Source organism: Narcine bancroftii, chromosome 12 (assembly GCF_036971445.1).
Source record: "Narcine bancroftii isolate sNarBan1 chromosome 12, sNarBan1.hap1, whole genome shotgun sequence".
In the NCBI taxonomy this organism is placed as follows: domain Eukaryota; kingdom Metazoa; phylum Chordata; class Chondrichthyes; order Torpediniformes; family Narcinidae; genus Narcine; species Narcine bancroftii.
Window position 1 is genome coordinate 4,871,419 of NC_091480.1, and position 21,457 is coordinate 4,892,875.

A 21,457-nucleotide genomic window follows, 5' to 3' on the forward strand; every position below is an offset into this window, starting at 1 on the left:
CTTGTGCTCAGTAATGCACAAGTTCAATTTGGGGTCCTTTTATCTCTCTTCTTTCAGTTGGCAAAGCCACAAATGGCACAAACATTAGTTAGTGATGTAAAAGTTCCCTTGCGGAGATAGGAGAACTATAAAACTCAATGGTAAGAATTTTGAAATGGCATTTTAAACTTTTTTTTGAATATTTAATTTAATTTTTTTTAGACAATACATGTAGTCAAATACAAATTTAAAAAAAATACATAAGTAGACAAATTTATGCTATATGATGGTTGTAACCCAAACTATCCAACTCACCCACCCACCCAAAAGACCCAAAAAAAAGTGTGAGAAGAGAAAAAGAAGGAAAGATTGAGTGGAAAAGTAAGAAAGATTGCTGGAAAGCACTGTTCACTCCATGGATTTCAATTCATTATTCAATTCGTCTTCTACTCTGGAGAAGGTTAACAAGGACTTGAGGACTGGAATAAACTCAACTAAAGATTTACACCTGAGATCTGTAAATATGGTTGATGCATGATCAATTAACCAAAAGACTGAGGTAGAGGAAGTGAAGTCTTTTATTAGCTAGAGATGGACAGCATCCCTTGAGTTGCTGGCTCACACTGACTTGGACTTGAACTGGGGGCAGGGTTGTGGCATGATGGCCTTTATGGGGAATAAAAAGGAGGAGTCACGAGCCGCCCAGCGAGAGTAGGATCGAACATATAAGGTCAAGGTATTTACATATACAAGTGGTTTCACCACAATGGTCTCCATATTTGCAGAAATATGTTATATTTATTTCTCAAGGGGAACACAGCTATGCACTTCTGCAGAATACAATTGAAATCAGATGTAAGAACCACTTTGACCCAAATGGTTTGCAAGTCATGTGGCTTCATATTATATTTTTTGTTCCCTTTCCTCACTTAGGTTATCACTCCTAACTTTGTACTCTTGACTAAAATTTCAAAGGTTCCTTTTATTGTCATGTAATAATTCAAAAAATGTAATATACATGATATACTTGAACATTTGCCTGCCATAAAGGCAAACAAAGAATTGCCATGAGCATTGCCCAGTACACCCAATAATAAGACAAAGAGAAGCAAAAGAGAGTCCTTTCAGAAACACTTGAGTATCCATGAATTCGGCTGAGTGTCCAGTACTGCCACAACCTCTGCAGCCTCACAGACTCCTGTTCAATCTATTGGCAACCTGTGGTCCAGATCTAAATCTCCATTACAATCAGGAAGCATTCAGCATCTGAAGCTCTTCTGGAGCCCTTTTTGCCCTCAGCACCCTCTCAAATTCTGGTTCTAATACCTGGTTCCCGTGACTCAGCCGCCTGCAGCCTGTGTGGGTCCTTTAGCCACTGAGCCCCTCACTGGTCTGCTGCCATGGTCACAGCCCTGTAGGGTCTTCTCCCATGTTCCTTCTCAACGGGGGCTGTTCTACTGTTTCTGGTGCCCTGAACTGGTCCACTGGAGTCCACAACCCATCACAGCACCGACACCGCCATCTTACGCACAAACGTCTGTGGTGGCAGGTTGTTAAAAATTTATTGAAATGTAGAGATTGAATGGTCTCTTCTGGTGGCTTTTTAAATGTAGTTTTATTGCTTTTTCCAGTAATTTTACATTTGAAGAATTATCACAGGAGCAGTATATCAAAAAGAAGTTAGTATTAAAGGGTTCTTGCTCTTAAAGGCACAGTTCTCTTTTTTTTGCACAGGTGCCAAATGTTTGCAACAGCTTAAGTTTTTAGTGGAATTTTGATTTGGGTATTGCTATGGATGTACTAAAGCTTGTCCATTGGGTGGCATAAGTCAGTCTTTGGCTTTATCTTGCATGTCATGTGACCTTTAATTCTCCATTAAAAATTGAATTATGATTCTGGTGGTGATGGGCTGCTTTTCACTTTGTGCTACGAAGGCATTATCAATGAATCAAAGGTTTTGATCCATTGCTTTCCTGTGTATTTTCTTGACCTTTTCTCTGAATTTCTTTCAGACATAATATTCACCTTGCTGTCAATGGTGAAAATTTCAAATCTAATATTGTCAGTGCAAAAGAGATGAGAGAGATTTGGTCCTGGATCCCGGAACGATTTGCACTTTGCCAACCAATGTTGATTTTCACTACTGTGGATCATGGTTATAGTTTGAACAGGTAAATTGTCACCAGGGTTGCTTGTAATGAAGATAGAGTGTAATTCCAAACTGATTCTATCACCAATGTGTATATGTACACATGTACAGAGGGTAGTGTAGGATGACTGTGATTGGCTGAGAGTGTAGCTACACCTCCTGCCATGACTTAAAGGATTGCTCCTACCCAGACCAGGTCAATCTGGACTGGTTGACCTACTTGTGATGTGCTCCAGTCTTTTAGTTAATAAAAGCCTTGGTTTGGATCAACAAGTCTTTGGTTCTTTCGACGCACATTACAAACTGTTGTCTATTGTTTTTCATAGTTATTGAGTTTTACAGCACGGAAACATGTCAAATACTCGAGGACAACCATGGCTAGCCAAGTTAGTTTCATTTGCTAGTGTTTGGCCCATATCCCTTTAAATCTTTCCTACTCATGTACCTGAACAAATGTCTTCTAATTGGCCATTTCCTCTGGCAGCTTGATCATTCACCACCCAGTGTGTGGAAAAATCGCTTGTGCCCCTTTTAAATCTTTTCCTTCTCATTTTAAATCAGTGCCCTCTATTTTTAGAATCTCCTGCTCTGGGAAAGAGACTATCTATTTTATCTGTCTGTACACCTCATTACTTTATAAACCAAAATACTGTCTCCCTTGTCCTTCAGCAACTTCAGGAAGAAAAGTCTCAATTTATCCAGCCTGTCCTTGTAATTTGGACAATACCAGTAACATTCTTGTGAATCTTTTTTGCACCCTTTGGCACACCTTAATGATATCTTTCCTAGAGCTGGATGACCAAAGCTTTGCATATATTCCAAGTGTGTTCTCACCAATGTCGAAATGGAAGCAGTGTGACCTGATAGATGTGGAAAATTCAATATTCATGCTCTTGGGTTTAAGGCTGCTCAGAGGAATATGATGTGTTGTTCTTTAGGTTTGTGTTTGGCCACACCTTGGCAGCGGATAAGGCTAAGGACAGTATGTGTGTGTGGGAATGGTTAAGGGAATTAAATTTATTGGCAATCTGGAGTTCTAGACAGAATTCGGGAACTCTGTGAAGCGATCACCCAATCTGTGTTTAGCCAAGATGCATGTGAACCTCTGTCTCACTTGGAAGGTCTGTCTGTGGCCCTGAATGGAGGTAAGGAAGGAGACATAGGGACAAGCTTTGCAATTTTTGTGGTCACAATGAGAAGTGCCTAAAGGGAGTTGAAGGATGGGTGGGGAGGGGAGAGTGGACCAGGGAGTCATGGAGAGAATGGTTCTTATGAAAACCTGAAGAGTATGTGTAAATAAATCTGAAATCTACTTTGAATATTTATCCATTTCTCTCACCCTGAAGATCACAAATCTAAAGTTCAGTTTGTCTAAGAAGCCTAAATGTGCTAAATTTTTGGTTTTAGGTTTTATGCTCATTGTGAGGGGCATGAGCCAACTATCATTCTCATCAAGACCACAGAGGCTGAGGTAGGTGCCATGATAAACATTATCAATGGATGTAAGTATGATGTGTTTTGAAGTCAAGAGGATTATGATATTGCAAGTCGGTTGTAAAAACACCAAGAGGAAAGGTCTACACAGCAGGACAGAAGCAGCAGCTCAACCAATTTAAGGTCAGGTTTTTGACAAACAAACCCTGAGAGATTTTCAACAATTTGAAGGACAAGATAGTAGATCTGAGTATCCTAATGAGAACCTGGAAGCGCCAATGTTGTCATAGAAAGCCTTTGTTTTGCTACAGGTAGTGGAATTTACACCAGAAAAAGTAATAGATACAAGAATCCTGACTCTGGAAAAATGGAATTCTGGAGGAGCAGACTGGAGATATGTAGGAGTTCCCCATTTGACCCCTTGAGTTAGCTCTGCCACTCAATAAGATCTTGCCTGATCTGATTTTGGCCTCGGCTTCACTTATCTGCTTGGCTTCCTTAACTCTTAACTCCTCTGTGGCCAAAATGTACTTTCCTCAACCTTGAATGTGTTTGATGAACAGCCTCCACAGCTCTCTGAAAAGAGAATCCTGAACAATTTCGAGGCTCTGAGAAAAGAACCTCCTCTTCATCTCCATCTTAAATGAGTAGCTCCTGGTTCTGTATCAGTACACTCAATGGATCACTTGAGGTGAAGCCTCCTTCTGGCATTTACCCTATCAAGCTCCCTCAAATCTTTTATTCATCTTATTCTTCTAAGATCTCAAAAGATAGACCCCACCTGCTCACCCTTTCCTAATAAGATGCCAACTCCATCGCTGGAATCAATCGAGTGAGCCTTCTCTAACCTGCCACCTATTCAGGCATTTCCCTTTTGAGGAAGGAAACCTAAAGAGCAGGAGACCAAATGTAGTCTTGTAAACTCTATAATCCAGGTAGGTATGAGAATCTATTGGATTTTAGTAGACATCAGTAGATAGTCTGCATCCGAAGATGGAGATCTCTCTCCCCTTACTTGACCTCCATCCTCTTTGCAGTAAAGGCCTATGATCCATTTACTGCTTAGTTATTTCTCATCTACAAACTCAGACTTTCAGTATTTCAAGTAGGAGGTGCCCAGATCCCTTTGCACAGCAGCATTCTGTGGCACCTCTCCAGTTATTTGAGTTTTCTAATGTTCGCATCTCTTTTTTACCTACTCCTGTATTTCTCTCTTTTCTTTCCCTACCCCCTTCCTAATGGTTTCTAATTATCTCCACCTCCCACACCTTCTGTCCTGTACTCTTATCATCTCCAGACACCTCCCACACCTTTGTTTTCTCCTTATATATGTAATTTTATATTTGTATTCTATATCAGTGTTGATAAAGGGTTTACACCCAAACGTTGACTGTCCATTTCTATCCATGAGTGCCTTCAGCAATTCTGCTCAAGATTCCAGCATTTGCAGCTTTTGTGTTTCCCTTTCTTGTTGGAATTCTTTAAAAACTAAAAAATTACGAAGACATAAGCCTTGCTCACCTGGAGGCCTAGGGTTTGGAATCCAGAATTACAAGTGCCACAACATGACTTCTAAAATCATGAGAATAGTCCGAGACTGTTTCACCAACTCAATTTGAGCACACTGCAATGCTGGTGAATGCATTTTGAGTTGATAGAATTACAGGTTGAACTTCATGATTCCAGAATTTCACTTGTAAAAGGTTTGTCTACCCTATCCTACTGCCAAAGGTTCTGCCAAAGCATCGTCAATCTGAGGCATTAACTGTTTCCCTCTCCATAGTTGGTTCAGATTGAGTGTTTCCAAAGCCATACACAAATATGCTGGAGAAACAGCATGCCACACAACATCCATAGGAAGTAAAGGGTGACCAATATATTGGGCCTGGGTCCTTCATCAAGTATCACACCTTGACAAAGGACCCAGGCCCAAAACATTGCACTTGACCCCAGCATTTTATCTTTTTATTTGGGGCATGGAAGAGAACCAGAAATAACATGAGAAATATTTTTATGCAGAGATTGGTTGGTCTGGTTCACACAGCTGGGGAAAGTAGAGGAAGCAGGTTCCATTGTACCTCTTGAAATGGAACAGGGGGGAAAGTAGAGGAAGCAGGTTCCATTGTACCTCTTGAAATGGAACTGGGAAAGTATGTGAAATTGCAGAGCGAAGGGCATAAGGTAAGCAGTGGGAGTAGTTGGATTGCATTATCATGGGCAATATTATGGGCAATGCTACACAGGCTGTCATCATCACCTTGATATTGGCTCATTGGAAATCTGTGACGTGTACCTGAAACTGCCATCATACCCTTGCTTCAACAGACCTGCGGAGCCTACCTTTCAACAGACTGGAGAGAAAGAAGGAGAGAAAGCAACAAGTTGAGCTATTTTGGCACGGGCGAGTGCTTTGTGTTCAAGGTATTTTCAGTATTTTGTTTTGGCGACTGCTGCATTTTCTTTGGCTCCCTGCTTCTGAAAGGCCAGAAATCTGTGCTAATCTGGTTTTGGCACATGAATGGCACCACAACAAACAGCTCATGTCTTCTAAAGCAGAATTCTGGTTCAATTTACCTGATTCATATGGCCTGCAAATGTTCTGTGCCGAAAGAAGACTGTCCTTGTAGAAAATAATTTATTTGATGCATTTATCCTTTGGTTTAGCAAACACTAAACTTTGTTAGTTGGCTGAAGTGAAGTTTCCAATTCCTTGTTGGGCAAAATTAGCGCAATTCTCCTTAAGGAAAGCTTATTTCTGTATTAACAGTCATAGAATCGTAGAACATTACAGCACAGGAACAGGTCCCTTTGGCCCTTCTAGTCCATGCTGAACCTTTTTTTTGTTGCCTAGTCCCACTGACTTGTACCCAGTCCATAGCCCTCCATACCTCTCCCCATCCATGTACCTGAACAAATTTTTCTTAAATTTTAAAATCAAGCCTGCATTCACCACTTCAGCTAGTGGCTCGTTCAACTCCCTGTGTGAAGAAGTTCCCCCTAAAATTTTCCCCTTTCACCCTTAACCCATGTCCTCTGGTTTGTATCTCACATATCCTCTGTGGAAAAGGCCGACCTATATTTACTGTCTATCCCTATCATAATTTTAAATACCTCGATTAAATCTCTCCCCTCATTCTTCTATGCTCAAGGGAATAAAGTCCTAACCTGTTTAACCTTTCCCTGTAACTCTGTTCCTGAAGTCCAGGCAACATCCTAGTAAATCTCTGCTCTCATTCTATTTTATTGATATCTTTCCTGTCGTTAGGTGACCTAAACTGCAAAAAATACTTCAAATTGGCCCACCAATGTCTTATACAACTTTACTATAACATCCCAGCTCCTATACCAGGGGCGGGCAACCTTTTACCATGCATGGGCCAGATGGTGTCAATGGTTGAACGGTGGGCTGCACTGATACTACCATAAATGAAATAAATACTGAAACACACAGAGATTATGTAATTTAAGTTTTTGACTGTCTGCTTGACAATGTATGAATATAACTGACAATAACTTATCAAAAAACAATCCACAGAAACAAGCAATGAGATCAACTGAATTCCTTCCAAAGAATTACCATGGTGCATTTCAGGTCAGGAAAGGAATCTTTGGAAATGCACCAAAAATCATGAGTTGGTCATTAAAATTACACAAAAAAAACATAAAAGTCAAAAAGGAAAAATCTTTGTCACAATGAAAACAAAATAACTCACCCCAAAACAGACAGCAGCTCAATCAGTGGGAAACTTGGTTTTGTTTGTTATTTGAAAGCATTTCGATATTGAATGACATAGTTGTTGATGCCAATAGCAAGACCTCATCTAAATGGGCATTAGTCAGATTTGTTCTCAAGTGGTTCTTGGTGTACTTCAATTTTGAGAACAGTTTCTCACACATGTATGTTCTGCCAAAAAGAATGTCTTGAAGCAATGTGAATTTGACTCCGGCGCAACACAAATTTTGATTCTGACGCGATACAAATTTAAGACAATGTGAATTTGACTTTTTTTGCATTACTTGTAGCGATGGGCCAAGTGCAGATGGTACTTTTTATGGTTGCAGGCCAGATAAATTTGGATCGCAAACCAAATCCAGTGGGTAGGTTGCCCACCCCTGTTCTGTACTCAATACTTTGATTTATGAAGGCTAATTTGCCAAAATCTCTCTTTACAACCCTATCCCTATCTTTCCTATAGTTAGGACACAATACTCCAAATTTGGCCTCACCAAACTGTGAAATATAAAGTATTCACGATCACTACTCTGGAGACAAAGTCTTAGAGAACAGGTTCAGCTTTATTTCTGGAGACACACCGGAGGTTCAGAATCATCACTTTTTGTACAGTCCCGCGTTCAACATCACCCCACCTTCATTTACCTTCTTCCAATCTGAATCCCAATACATTACAACATTCTCCTTTTCCCTTCCATCAATACAGGTATCACTCAGTTCCTCCCTCTTAATACATCGCATGTTATGTTAATTAGTTCATTCCCACCCTTCGGGGCGTCTAAGTTAATATTCATGTCTCTATTAAGCAAGCGCAGTACTAGCTATAGACTACCTTAGGTCACTGTACCAGCCTGAACCAGATCCTTGCATCCTTGGGGCTCCTGATAAGAAGAGGCCCACTAGCTCATATTGTCTGTTTTCAACCTCTCATCTACATTCTTTGTATTCCATCCTTTTTCACAGAATGGTGCGAGTTTAATCATCTTCAACCATATTTCACAATTCCTCCCTTTTCTCTTTACTATGTATTTTTGATTAAACTATTATTATTCACTTTTTGTTTCCTCAAATTGTCGTAACATGAGTTGAATTTGTCGTTGTTCATCTGCCATGGGGTTTTTTAATACCATCTGCTTCGCTCCACTAGCTGAGTAGATTAATCTGGTAATAAAACATCGTAGGATGGCCAATCCAATAAATAAACCAACTATAATCATTAAACCATATATTGCAAGGTGCATTAAGCATGGCCCCAACCTTCAAAATTCCAATCTCCCCATGTCCAATCACCCCATACACCTTTTTGATATTTGTCTCCAGCCTCACGGATTTTCTCTCTATACCTTTTAATATGGACTACCAAATCCGAGATATTAGCTGATTCATCCGGGATGTATGTGCATTATTGTAGTTTTCTTTTCAGTCCCTTTTTACTCCTCTTTCTTTCCCTCTGAGGATGGTGGTAGGTCCACTGGTCCCTTTATTCTTGAAGCATGTGTCCACCCCTTTTCCTTCGTTCGGACTGCTGTTTCTGTGGTCAACAGTACCAGATATGATATGTTCCACTGGGGCTGAAGCTTTTCTTCTTTCCACGATTTGATAAGGACCCAGTTACCAGCATTCACAGAGTGGATAGGGAAATCCAGAGGAGGGCTCTGCACCAGCAGACCCTTAGCTTTTAAATCTGCAAGAGAATGAGAGACTGCCAGTAAATAGTTCCTTAAAAACTCATCATTACTTTCAACTGTAGGTATTCCTTCTACTCGCCCCAAATATGGGAGTCCAAATATCTCGTAATGGGATATTCTAATGTCATGTCATGGGGCTGACCGAATTCTGAGAAGAGCTATCAGTAAGCACTTGGTCCAGGATAATTTAGTCTCTTTTTAAAGTGGCATTCATTCGCTCCACTCTTCCCGAACTCTGTGGATGCCATGGTGTATGCAGCTTCCATTCTATCCTTAAGGCTTCACAGACCAGGCTGTGAATTTTAGAAGCGAAGTGCATTCCCCGATCTGAATCGCTGGACTCGGCTATTCCATATCAGGGTACAATTTGTTCCAGAATTATTTTTGCCACTGCTTGTGCAGTGGCATTGACATTGGGGAATGCTTCGACCCATCTCGTGAAGTGGTCCACTATCACTAGTAGAAATTTCCATCGCTGGACCTTAGGGAGTTCGGTGAAATCCACTTGTATCCACTGAAACGGCCGGATTGCTAAAGGTTGTCCTCCTCCAGGCATAGCTTTTATAACTTTCTTATTAACCTTTAAACAGATCACATAGCGGTTCACTGTCTGTCTTGCTAGGGTCTAGACATCTCTGCAGGCGTAAGTGGGAGCGTGAGTGCAGTTCCCCTAGTATCTGCCGGGTGCTTTCTTTATTTAACAATTGTCTTCCATCGGGAGCCACCATTTTCCATCTTCCATCTTCTTTGAACCCATCTTTTCCATGTGTTCTTCTTCCGGGAGGGAAAAGATAGGCACCTTCTTCAGCCCTTCTCTGAGAGGATTTCAGAGTTATCATGTGTACTGTTCCTGATTATGTCGCTTGTCGGGCCAGTTCGTCAGCCATTCGATTTCCTTGCGCTTCTGGGGAGTTCCCCTTCTGATGTCCTAGTATATGTACTATGGCAATTCTTTCTGGTTTGATTAATGCTTCCAAAGTATTTTCAATTAGTTGCTCATGAGCTAGTTATTTTCCTCTTGCTGTTATCATCCCCCATTCTTTCCAAATTTTCCCAAATGTGTGTACCACTCTAAATGCATATTTTGAATCTGTATATATAGTACCTTCCTGCCCTTCCAACAGTTCCAGGGCTCTCATTAGGGCATACAACTCCCAGGACTGAGCAGACCAGCTGCCGGGCAGACGCCCAGTTTCCACCTCGGTTCCGGTAACTCCATCAACGATAAGCATATCCACTGTATCTCTTTCCATCCATGCAGCTCGACAATCCATCTATGAACCACCATTGACCTTCCGAGAGGGGCTTCTCTTCTAAATGATCTTGACTTTTCATTTGCAGCTCAACCACCTTGCTACAGTCGTGCCCTGAGTCCTCTGGTTCTTTATCTTCTGATGAGTACAGGAACTGTGAAGGGTTCAGACTTTTATCTGTACAAATAGATAAGTCATCTTTTTCCATTAAGATTGCCTCATACTTTAAAATTCACAAGTCTGTCAACCATATGCGAGACTTCTTAGTTAAAATGGTTCTGACAGTGTGGGGAGTGAATACAACCAGACTCCATCCAAAGGTAAATTTTCGGCTTTCTTCCACTAATACTGCCATGGCTGCTACTGCTTGAATGCCTTCTGGCCACCTTCGCGATACTGGGTCCAACATTTTTGAGAGGAATGCCACAGGTTGCCTTTGACCTCTTTTCTGAGGTACCATTCCCAAAGCTATCCCTTTTTCCACATTTACAAACAAGTGGAAAGGCTGATTAATATCAGGCAAAGCCAGGACTGGAGCATTAATCAAGTCTTTCTTCAAGTGATTAAATTCCTGCTGTTCCTCTAGGTTCCACTCCACATTTTCTTTTTCGCTTCCCAGTTTTTCATATAAGAATCGGACTTTCTGTGCATATCTATCTATCCACAGTCGGCAATACCCGATTAATCCGAGGAACTTCCTTATCTCCTTCTGATTTTCAGGTATAGGCAGACCGGTGATACCAGCAATTCGTTCAGGTCCGATTCTCTTTTTCCCTTGACTAATCAAGTGTCCCAAATACCTTACTTCCTGTTCCACGAATTGCAGTTTGTTCTTAGAAACTCTTAACCCTTTCTCTCCCAAGAAGTTTAGCAACTCAATGGTGGATTTACGAACTTCATTTTCCTTTGTTCCTGAAATCAACAGGTCGTCTACATACTGTATTAACTGTGTTCCTGTAGTGCTTGGGGGGTTCTTCTAATACTTGCTCTCTTTTCTTTGGCTTGGCTTCGCGGACGAAGATTTATGGAGGGGGTAAAAAGTCCACGTCAGCTGCAGGCTCGTTTGTGGCTGACAAGTCCGATGCGGGACAGGCAGACACGGTTGCAGCGGTTGCAGGGGAAAATTGGTTGGTTGGGGTTGGGTGTTGGGTTTTTCCTCCTTTGCCTTTTGTCAGTGAGGTGGGCTCAATACTTGCTCTAACACTTGTCCAAATAGATTGGGAGATTCTGTAAACCCTTGGGGGAGGATTGTCCATCGATACTGCTGTATTCTTCCCGAGTGAGGTCCTCCCACTCAAATGCAAACAAGTCCTGACTATTCTCATCCAAGGGGCAACTCCAAAAAGCATCTTTCAAATCTACAACACTAAACCACTCGTGTTCCGGGGGAATTCGATTCAATATGTTATAGGGGTTTGGGACTACTGGATGTCGTGTCTGAACAATCTTATTTAATTCTCGTAGATCCTGGACCAAGCAGAAAGTCCCATCCATTTTCGGTTCAGCGAGGACAGGGGTGTTATAAGGGGACATGCAACTTTCTAGCATTCCATCTCGCAGCAAATTTTCAATAACCAGCTGAAGGCCTCTTCGTCCTTCTACCGAAATAGGATACTGTTTCACTCGTACTGGCTGGAACCCCTCCTTTAGGGTTATTTTGAGTGGGGTTATTTGCAGTCCTCCCATTTCCCTCTCCAGCCCAGTCACAGTCCCCAAAGTCCTGGATATCATTTTCCCTCAACGGGTACAAATTCACCGTTATACGTCCTTCCACTGGAGCGGTACCGACTCCTAGTCTAATTTGCAGATCTCGTCCCATCAGATTCACCCCAGCTTGAGGAACCAGAATCGGGTTTTCAATTGCCTCCCTGTCTTGATACTTCACACAGACCCCCTTGATCAGAGGGGTCTTCATGACTTCCCCCCTACTCCTGATGCCTTTAATTGTGGACTAGTGAATCTAACTCCCTCCAGTATAACATTTAATGATGATCTAGTGGCCTCTGTGTCCACCAGAAAAAAGGCATCCTCTTTGTCGGGTTCCACCTGGAAGAAACCGCTGATCCCTTTAATTTTCCCCAAAAGTCATCAGAAGGAGAGCATCCCTTTCCCTCTTTAATTCGGGACATTCCTGTTTGAAATGTCCCACTTTCCCACAATAGTAACACCCTGCCTGCTGGGGTTACCCAAAACTCAAGTACATCAACATAATAACAACCGGAACATTTCCATCGCTCAATTTCTCTATCAGAGGCGTCCCTCTGGTGGAGTCTAATCTCCTGGATAGAAGGTATAAGGCTCGTTGAGGAGGACTCATGTTGAACTAAATCTTTGGGGTTCCAATCCTGATAACCCTTTAGATACTTTATCTGCTGCCTCATTAAGTTAAGAAATCACATCTTTATCATGGGTATGTGCTCAACTTTAAATTGCAAACAAATGGTTTCTTGCGTGGTGGCCCCTTTAAGAATATTCCTGGCTGTCTTTGTTCTCTGCTCTGTAGTATTCTGCACAAACTGGCATCTCTTCTTCTGAGCTTCCTGCCATTTTGCCTGGCTGGTATCTTATGTTTTTATGCTGAGTTCTCTCTGTCCTCACTAAGAACAGCTTAATTTTTAAACTCTGCAAATGCAGACAAATGTGTTTTAACAAAAGCTTCTAGAATTTTCCACAGACTTTAAATCTTAACTTCTTTGTTACAGTGCCCAGATGATTTATCATGGCTCTGGGTTCGAGCACTAACAGTATCCGAAAATACTTTGGGTATTGCTGGCTAGGGGTCTAGATACAGGCAGATGATATGCTAGTGGTGGTCCTTAGGGGGTCCCCGAGGAATACTCGGGGTCACTCGTCTCGCCCTCCTCCATCATCCTTATGACTTCCATTTGACTATGTAGTCTCTGTTTATCCTCCTGTGCAGGAGGCTTCTCCTGCTACCCTTTGCTTTTTTCCTTTCCTAATTTTTCCTGTCCCGATCCTTCCTATGTGCACATTCTTTCTGGAGGACATCCATAGGTTTACTGTTCCCCCCCCCCCCCCTTCTGCCAGTTTTACAGCATTAGTTTGGCAACCTGCAAGCCTATCTCTTTTCTTTCTTGTGCTAACAAGTGTCACTTTCCAATGAGCACTTTAATGAATTCATCATCCCAAGTACCCCCCAATGGCCAGCCTTCTCTCCCTAGTCTTTTATTTAATGTCTCAGAAACTTTTCGAATTATATTTTCAACCTCCAGCTAGTTGTATCTATACAATTCCCCATTGTACCTCAGGTTCCCAAAACCTGAGCTCCTCGACCACACACATACACACAAATGCACTAACGGTCCCTGACTGGACTAGTTCCCTGAACTCTTAACTGAGCTTCCTGAGCTCTTATTCAACCACAGACCTGGACTGCCAAGTTCCATGAATTCTCCCCGGAGACATTCCTTGGTCTCCGACCCGACCCTTTTACAGGTCTGTTTCTCTTTATCTCATGTTTTTCCTGCTTGTCCGAGCTCTTCTGTCCTGCCTCCTCCAGCTTAATGAGGCACAGGCCTCTACTTCTCCATTGGACTCTCTCACCTGCTGGTGTTCCTCGGGAGGGATATCACCAGCATCCTGGTGATCCTCCCCTCCCCTCTGACTGTCATACGGTGGGGGCAGGTACTTCAAAGGATCCCAGGGAGGTACGTCTTCCTCCTCATTTTTTTCACAGCAACCTTAAACAATTTGGTCACTCGGATCCAACACGCTGCATAATCTGACTCCTCCAGATCTGGAGGACTTTTTTCTTTTATGAATAAATTTAATTTCTGACATATCCAATTAAGTATTTATTTAATCCATTTAATGATCCAGCCACCACCACCCTCGGGTCAGAGAATTACAGAGATTTACTCAGAAGGGAGTGAAAACATTTTGTTTTAAATGACCAGCCTTTTTTTTTGCAGTTTTGTCTCCTTGTTCTTAAATATCCCATTAGTGAAAACATTTCAACAACTATCCTGTTAGGCATACTGTTTGAATAAAGTCAGCCCTCACTTATAAACTCCAATGAATGCAGACCAAGACTGTCCAGCCAAAAAAAACACAAATTTTATGTCAAATTACACACAGAACTGTTGGGACAGTTTGACCAGAAACTTGGCCCAGTCATCCATTCAGGACTGGGACAAACCCTTCATGTTTAATATTGTTATTTGTCTGTTTTTTTAATATCCTTTTTAATTTTTGTTACTCCCAGCTACAGCCTGAAATGGTGCAGTATGAATGGGTTATCATTAAACACCCAGAGTTGGAAGCTGCACAAAGCACCTTCGATTCACTTGCAGAGCTGCCAGAACAGCCTGGTGTTCTGGATACAGGATCCCCTGAAGAGCCAGGTTTACTTGCTTCCTCAGTTAGATTATCACCCTTCCTCGCTGCTCGACACTTCAATTTGACAGCCAAAGCCACGTCGATGTTCATGGCTGGAAGTCCAGATGCCATTATCATTGGTAAGTGAACTTTGGATATGTGAGCTCACCCTACATTCTCCACATTTTGACCATTATTTACATAGCCTTATTGGATCCTGCCTTTCGATATCTGATTCCTACACAGATCTCGTTAGATCATGATTGGAAGGCACCTGTATAGTACTGATTAATTGTATTTATTCCTTAATGTCATATATGCCCCAATACAGTGGAAATCTTTCTTCTGCATGCAATTGAAAGGCTAGCATGAATCACCAAGCTTTGGCCCCAATTTGCAAAAAGAGAAAGGAACGAAAAAGAAAATCCCTTCAAAAACAACGAGTGGTTGAAGATCATCTTTGATGTAGCTGCCATCAGGCTTCGATCTCGAACCCCCACATCCAGCTGCCTGCTCCCCATCCTCACTCCCCAGTCACGTTCACCAGAAACCATCGACACCCAGAGCTGGCAGGCGGCCCATTCCCCATCCTCACTCCCCGATCACGTTCCCCAGAAACCATCGACACCCAGAGCTGGCAGGAGGCCCATTCCCCATCCTCACTCCCTGATCACGTTCCCCAGAAGCCACCATAGGCATTTGTAGCCAAACCTTTGGCAATAAACACACACAGAATCATAGAAAATTTATGAGTCAAGAAGGCCATGTTGTTCAACACTGTTGACAGCCTTTTGCTTCATGAAGAACCAACCCTCTGGCCCCTCTGCCTCCTCTGTGGATTTCCTTCGATACATGGAATACCTGAGCAGAAGGGATCATTCTTGGTTTGTAAAGTGGTATTTCCTCCTTTTTCACACCATCATACACCAAGAACAGTTTGCCTTCTGCAGTCAGGCAACTTTAGAACCTTGTCTATAGAACTAAGGTGTTGTTGTCGTCTCCCAACCAGGTGGTGGTGGCTGCCCTGCATTGTACATCGATGGGAACCTGAACCATGGCACAACCGGATGCTCCAGTACCTTTGAGAACCTCCCTCTGTGCTCGGAAACTTTCCAGATCAGTTCACTGGAAGTGTGGGGCTTCCAGGATCATGTGTCTAACTGAAGGCATCTTTGCGTTGGACCTCCTCAAACACATCAACCCTTTTTGTTCAGGGACTGGCAGCTGCCCTCTGAGCAGGATTCCTGCCAGGATGCTTTTGTTAGTGCAATATTTATATCAGACTCCATCAAGTCAGAAGTAGCTAAATGAATCAGTCTTTGGTCAGGAGGAAGAAGCTTGTCCATTGCAGGTGCTGAATATGTGAATCAGAACTGAGAGCTGATGAGGCCAGCAGTTCTCTGAGAGAGAAAATGTTAACAATGAAAGGTCATTGATTCAGTTCCTCTTTCCACAGAAGCTGACCATCTCCAGTCCTTTCCTTTATTTAATCTATGTTAGTACCAACTGGCTGTTTTTGACAATATCATTTCCACGATTCATAAACCTATCTATAGTTAATATTTCACCCTTGAGCATCCAGCACTAGTTCCTTGATATTTGTCCTGTCACATGCACTTGATGCACAATGCAGGAACATTTACTCATTGAATTCCACTGATGTTGACTTCAGTGAAACTAAAGTTTGGATGTGGAGTGCAATGAGCAGAACCACCCTTGCACTTGGGACAAATCTCTAATCTTTCTTCTGTCTTTCTAATACTTCTAATTTCAATATCTGTTTATTAAGTTGCAATGTGGATTGAAGTTCCTGTATGCCCTCTGCCAGATTATAAAGCAGTGCAGTCTGGGATATGATGAGTTTGGTAAAAGGTCACTAGCCCCTTTCACACCGCCAACCCTCCTAGGAAGCGGGTACACTTACCAGGCCTGCTGCAGGGAGCATTTCACACTGCACCATGATTTACCTGCTTCACCAGGAACTCGGGATTTCAAGGGAGTCCCATCTCCAGTGGTGACGTCACGAGTGACCTATTAAATACAGTGCTCTGATAACCCCACCAACTGCACAATTATATTTCAGAGCATGGTTGGCAGTTGGCAGGGCTGTTGGGAGTCCGACTGCCGAAGCTGACAGAGCACAGCTGGATGCACTGTGAAATATAACTCTGCAGTCGGCTGGGCTGTCAGAGTGCAGCAAAATATAATTGCAAGCATGCATGCACTAATGGTACCAAGCAAGTTGAGTAGTCTATTCACATTGCCACAGAGTGATTAACAAGCTAACTTGGCTGGGCTCTGACATTTGCCCCCACCAAGAGTCAGACCCAGATTGATTTTTACTCCTCACTCTTTCACACCACCAGATTTCCTGCTACAAACCCGCTAAATTGGCCAGTCTTACGTGGCAATGTGAAGACAGCTTGTGGGGAGCTGACTGCTGGACAAAGCAGGTTCATTTTAGCACAGTACTTCAAGGAGAATTTGTTTTTTGATCTAGTTTGGTCAACATTATGAATAGCTCCAAAAGGTTTTTTTTTCTCTATCATTTCAGTATTGTTTTAAATTGCACTTTTCATTTTAAATGCAGTTGGGATAACAATCTTTATCATTTAGTGCACTATTTTACTTTATGTTGACTCTTGAGGCCAGACTGCCTGATGTCTTTGCATGCTGCAAGCTAATTCCATTCATCCTCTGCATTAGTTACTGCCCTCAGCTCACCCATTTAGATGTGGGGATTCATTCTTTCAATAAATCAACAGAGGGAGCACATTGAAGCCCAATTTTAGCTACAGCTGCTGACATGCTGGGGAGCAATTCATCAGTACTGGCTCTTCTAGCTCTCTGGTGTGGCTGACTCAGGGAACCTAACATTGCATATCATAAATATTATTTGAAATGTTAACCATCCAGTGGAATTGTAGAAATGTGCACAACTTTTTTTTCCACAGGATTCAACATAATCTTTTTAATTTTGAATAGCAATCCTCAGTGTTATTTCTAACCTCTTGGAAGGAGCTGCTTGTTTGTTTACATGAAATGGACATAATATCTCCTGTGTGTTGTCTGTCCTTTCTTATCATGTTCAGAAACTTGCTGCTCCCCAGCAGTAAAGTGTAAGCTGCAGGTAAGATTCCTTTCACACAAATCTTCAGAATATAGAAGTATCCTTTTGATCAACTTAAATCAAGGAGATGGTTGTAAGAAAGTGTACCATTGTTTATTTCCATTATCAATTTAAGTTTTCCAAGAGCCCCACCAACTGGAAAATGGATTGAAATGTCATATCAACTTGGCTTAAACACCCTAAAGCCCAAAACAACTGGCCATTACTGGAAAATGGTCATAACCACAATTTGAGAGTGTTGTCCTTCTCACGATGAACAGAAACCCAAATGCACATTGGATTGGTGATTGCTAACCCATTTGTACAGACCATGATTCAGGGTCCCTACTTCCATCTCCTTGGCTGCTTCAGTGACAATAGTAGTTTGCATATCAAATATCTTATGCCCACCGGGCACCATAATTGCTGGCAAAAGATTGCTTATCTTTAAATAACCTTTCAGAAACACTTTTGTAGGAATAGAGTTTTTAAAATATTTTATCTAAGTTGTCAAAGATCCAAGGTAGAGGGTTAAGGTAGCTGATTAACTGGACCCTGAATGTCAAATTGTCTTGGAAAGCAATGGCAAGATGACAAAGGGAGTTGGGAAAGTGGTAGGTTGGTACTTTAGGGCATTGAAGACTAAACTGGAACACTTGCTGGTGTTGGGGGTGGACAAAACAGCCTCTGCTGCACCAGGCCAAATAAAGCTGCAGTCAGTGTGACAGAGCTGCTGTGTCTGGTCAGTGAACCAAGCTTGCCCATTAGCCAGACGGCCATCACCACAGTTTGGATTAAGGTAGGTGGACAAAGTATTGGCCTCACCTTTGGAGCAAATCTTGTTGAGAGATCCCTGAATTAGGAGAGTAGTTTAGCTCAGGATTTATAAGTTGAACAATTATAAAATCATTCCAAGATCACTAGTTGAAGCACAAAATTTCCTGGCTTTGGGACAGTGCAATCACTGCCTTCCACAGGTGTTATTTTGGATGTGCAATATTTTTGTCTTCAGATCGGTGAATCATATCATTAGAAACCTGGTAACATAGAGAAGCTGAAACTGGCCATCAATGAGTGTCAGCACTTGGGCACACAACAAGATGTCTACCAGAAATGGGGGACAGGAGTTTACTTCTCAATCAATCCATTGTAAATATCTCTGTGTAACTGTCATCTCATGGTTGACTTTGTGCTCAGGATTGATTCTAATGCATTACTATTGTGAAAGCTGTTTATGGTCACATTTAATGAACTTGGTAGAAATTGTGTGTGATATTACACTTGTATATTTTATGTATTATGTAGTATTGTGTTTTATTGAAGGTCAGTGAGAAAAAGTTTGATTATATAAGAAGAAATGATGCCTTTGGTAACTTGATGGTCCCGTCACATTCTTGTGGTTCCACTGGCAGATGGGATGAATAAGGTTAAACAGGAAAGTCTACAGATGCTGGGGTCAAATGTAATACATAAACATGCTGGAGAAACTCAGTAAGTCACCCAGCACCCATAGGAAATGTTGGCTACCCTTCACTTCCTCTGGATGCTGCGTGACCAGCTGAGTTTTTCTAACATGTTTGTGTACTGTAAGACAGGTGCTGTTTTTGGTTCCATCATTGTTCAGCCACTTTTCGCTCCATTCACCGAGCCCTTCTGTGCTGAGTGTAACCATGGCATTGCAGCACTGCGTGGTTTGCACACACAAGGGGAGCAGGTGTGAAGCTGCAAGGGTGGCAGCTTTGTTTCTGAAAGTGGATGGAGCAGCAGCATGTGTTCCTCTAGGCCCCAAAGGTCCAATCAGTGACCTCCCATCCCTGTAGACCATAGACACTCACTGATTCATCAATGTGTTGATACTTTTGTGTTTAAAGAATGTGATTAATTCATATCTTTGTTCAATTATTGCATAAGGTTAAGGTGTAATCTGTGATCCCATATAAATATATTGGACTAGTTCTGTTTTCCTCCCCTATTTTGATTGTTGATCTTCCCAAGTCCGTACATGAAAGATCTTTGTGCTATGAGGGAGTAACATTGCCTCTTGGTGCTTGAACTAAGATTGTGAGTGGTGAAACATCTTCTTGTTCTGCCATCATGGGCGCCATGATTGTGACCCTGTTTTATCAGAATCATGTCACAACATGCCCTCACTCAGCAAGGTGGGTAAACAAGCATCGTGTAATGCTCTGAGCTGCAGACATGTGGAGGCGTTATACCTAACTTCAAGCTAGCCTTCAGGAAGTTAGCAGTTCAATGTGTTGTTGCCATAAGAAACCTCCATCAACACTTGAGAATGGAGCAGATGTCTGGAACTCTCTCACTCTCAATGTGCTCGTGTATAAAATAAGTTATCTGCTTAAAGAAGAATTTGTGCAATAAAGTATGTGTAAACCAAAATCTGTCTCCACCCTGAAAACATGACTGAGGATTTAAAGCTGAACAGCTCCTCTTGGGGAGCCAGTGTTTAAAGTAATTTGGTCAAATTCTACTTCAAGTTCAAGTTTACTGCCAAAGTACCGAGATGCTCTGAGTTTGTATTGTGAGCCATCCAGCTAGTTTCACACGTGAAGTAAAGCAAGTAAACTAATGAGAGAGAAATCAGTTGGTACAGAGAAAAGGCAACATTTTTACTGATGTGAGGTTCATTCAGGAGACAGATAACAGCAGAAAAATCATATCCTTGAATCTGGCAGTACATGATCTCAAACTCCTGAATCTTCTTTCCAATGGGAGAAGTTGAAAAGAATGTAACCAGAGTGGGATGAGTATGTTAATATGTTAGTTGATTTTCTAGGGCTGTGAGAAATGTAGAGAGGAGTCGTGGAGGTGAGGGTGTGTATAATTCATAAAGTCACATTCACCCCTGACATTTCTTGTGGTCTTGGGCTCATCTATAGAAGTTGTTGAGGGATGCAGGTGACCAGCTGAATGTCCTCAGGCTTCTTTTCAATTGTGTAGTCATGGGTAGGTAGGAGCTGCAGATAGAGGCAGTCTTTGGGGGAAGAAGAGCAGGTGGGGAGAATAGGTATCACATTTCCCATAGAGGGACAGGTGACCTTTGATGTTCGTCCCTTCACTGTTGAAATATCTGATTGGGACTGAGACATACCCTGTGGTCTGGCAGATCTGCCACGTTACTTGGTAATATTCAATGTGGAAAAGACATAATTTCTGCCACTCGTGAGAATGAATATCATCATATTTCCCCACCCCAGGAAATTCCTGGACTCTCTCTGTCCACGGAGTACAGGGCTCCAGCCCTGCCTTTGGTATAACTGCCAGAGCAATGTTGGAATACTCAGAGTGAGTTAGGATGTGAAGTGTTCAGCCTGGGGTGTGCAGTGATGCAGAACAGCCAGAGTAAGGAAGGGATTTTATAGCGGAGAAACACAAGAACAGCACCTGCTGCAATCTCCAGCAAACACGAGAAGCCGGTGGGGCTCACCAGGTCAAGCAATGTCTTTGGAGAGCAATGGTCGAGGCCCTTTGTTGAGACTAATATAGGAAGGGATATAATACATTAAAAAAAAGGGACGGATGTCTGGAGAGAGGCCAAAAGGTGTTGCATATCAGGCAGATGAAGGAGTCTGATAGCTGTTGAAAAGAAATTTATTCAGCCTAGAGGTGCTGGACTTCAGGCTTCTGTAACTTCTGTCTGAAGGTAGCAGTGTTGTGACAGGGCCTATATGATGTTGGCTGCCTCACTTACATCTCCATTAAACTTTCCTCCACTCACCTTAAATAGATGTCCTCCAATTGTTTGCTAGTCTCAGC

General features: G+C 42.2%; 1 protein-coding gene across 1 annotated transcript in view; it reads left to right on the forward strand.

The window, feature by feature from the left end:
- tbc1d24 (TBC1 domain family, member 24) overlaps positions 1–17,760 on the forward strand; it is a 45,660-nt gene extending 27,900 nt beyond the window's left edge. Inside the window, exons 4-8 of the mRNA XM_069906260.1 lie at positions 1,992–2,150; positions 3,536–3,599; positions 5,888–5,983; positions 14,462–14,714; positions 15,584–17,760. Coding sequence (XP_069762361.1) covers positions 1,992–2,150; positions 3,536–3,599; positions 5,888–5,983; positions 14,462–14,714; positions 15,584–15,738 — 727 coding nt within the window. The 3' untranslated portion in view covers positions 15,739–17,760. The remainder of the gene's footprint in view (positions 1–1,991; positions 2,151–3,535; positions 3,600–5,887; positions 5,984–14,461; positions 14,715–15,583) is intronic.
- The last annotated feature ends 3,697 nt before the right edge of the window (positions 17,761–21,457 follow it).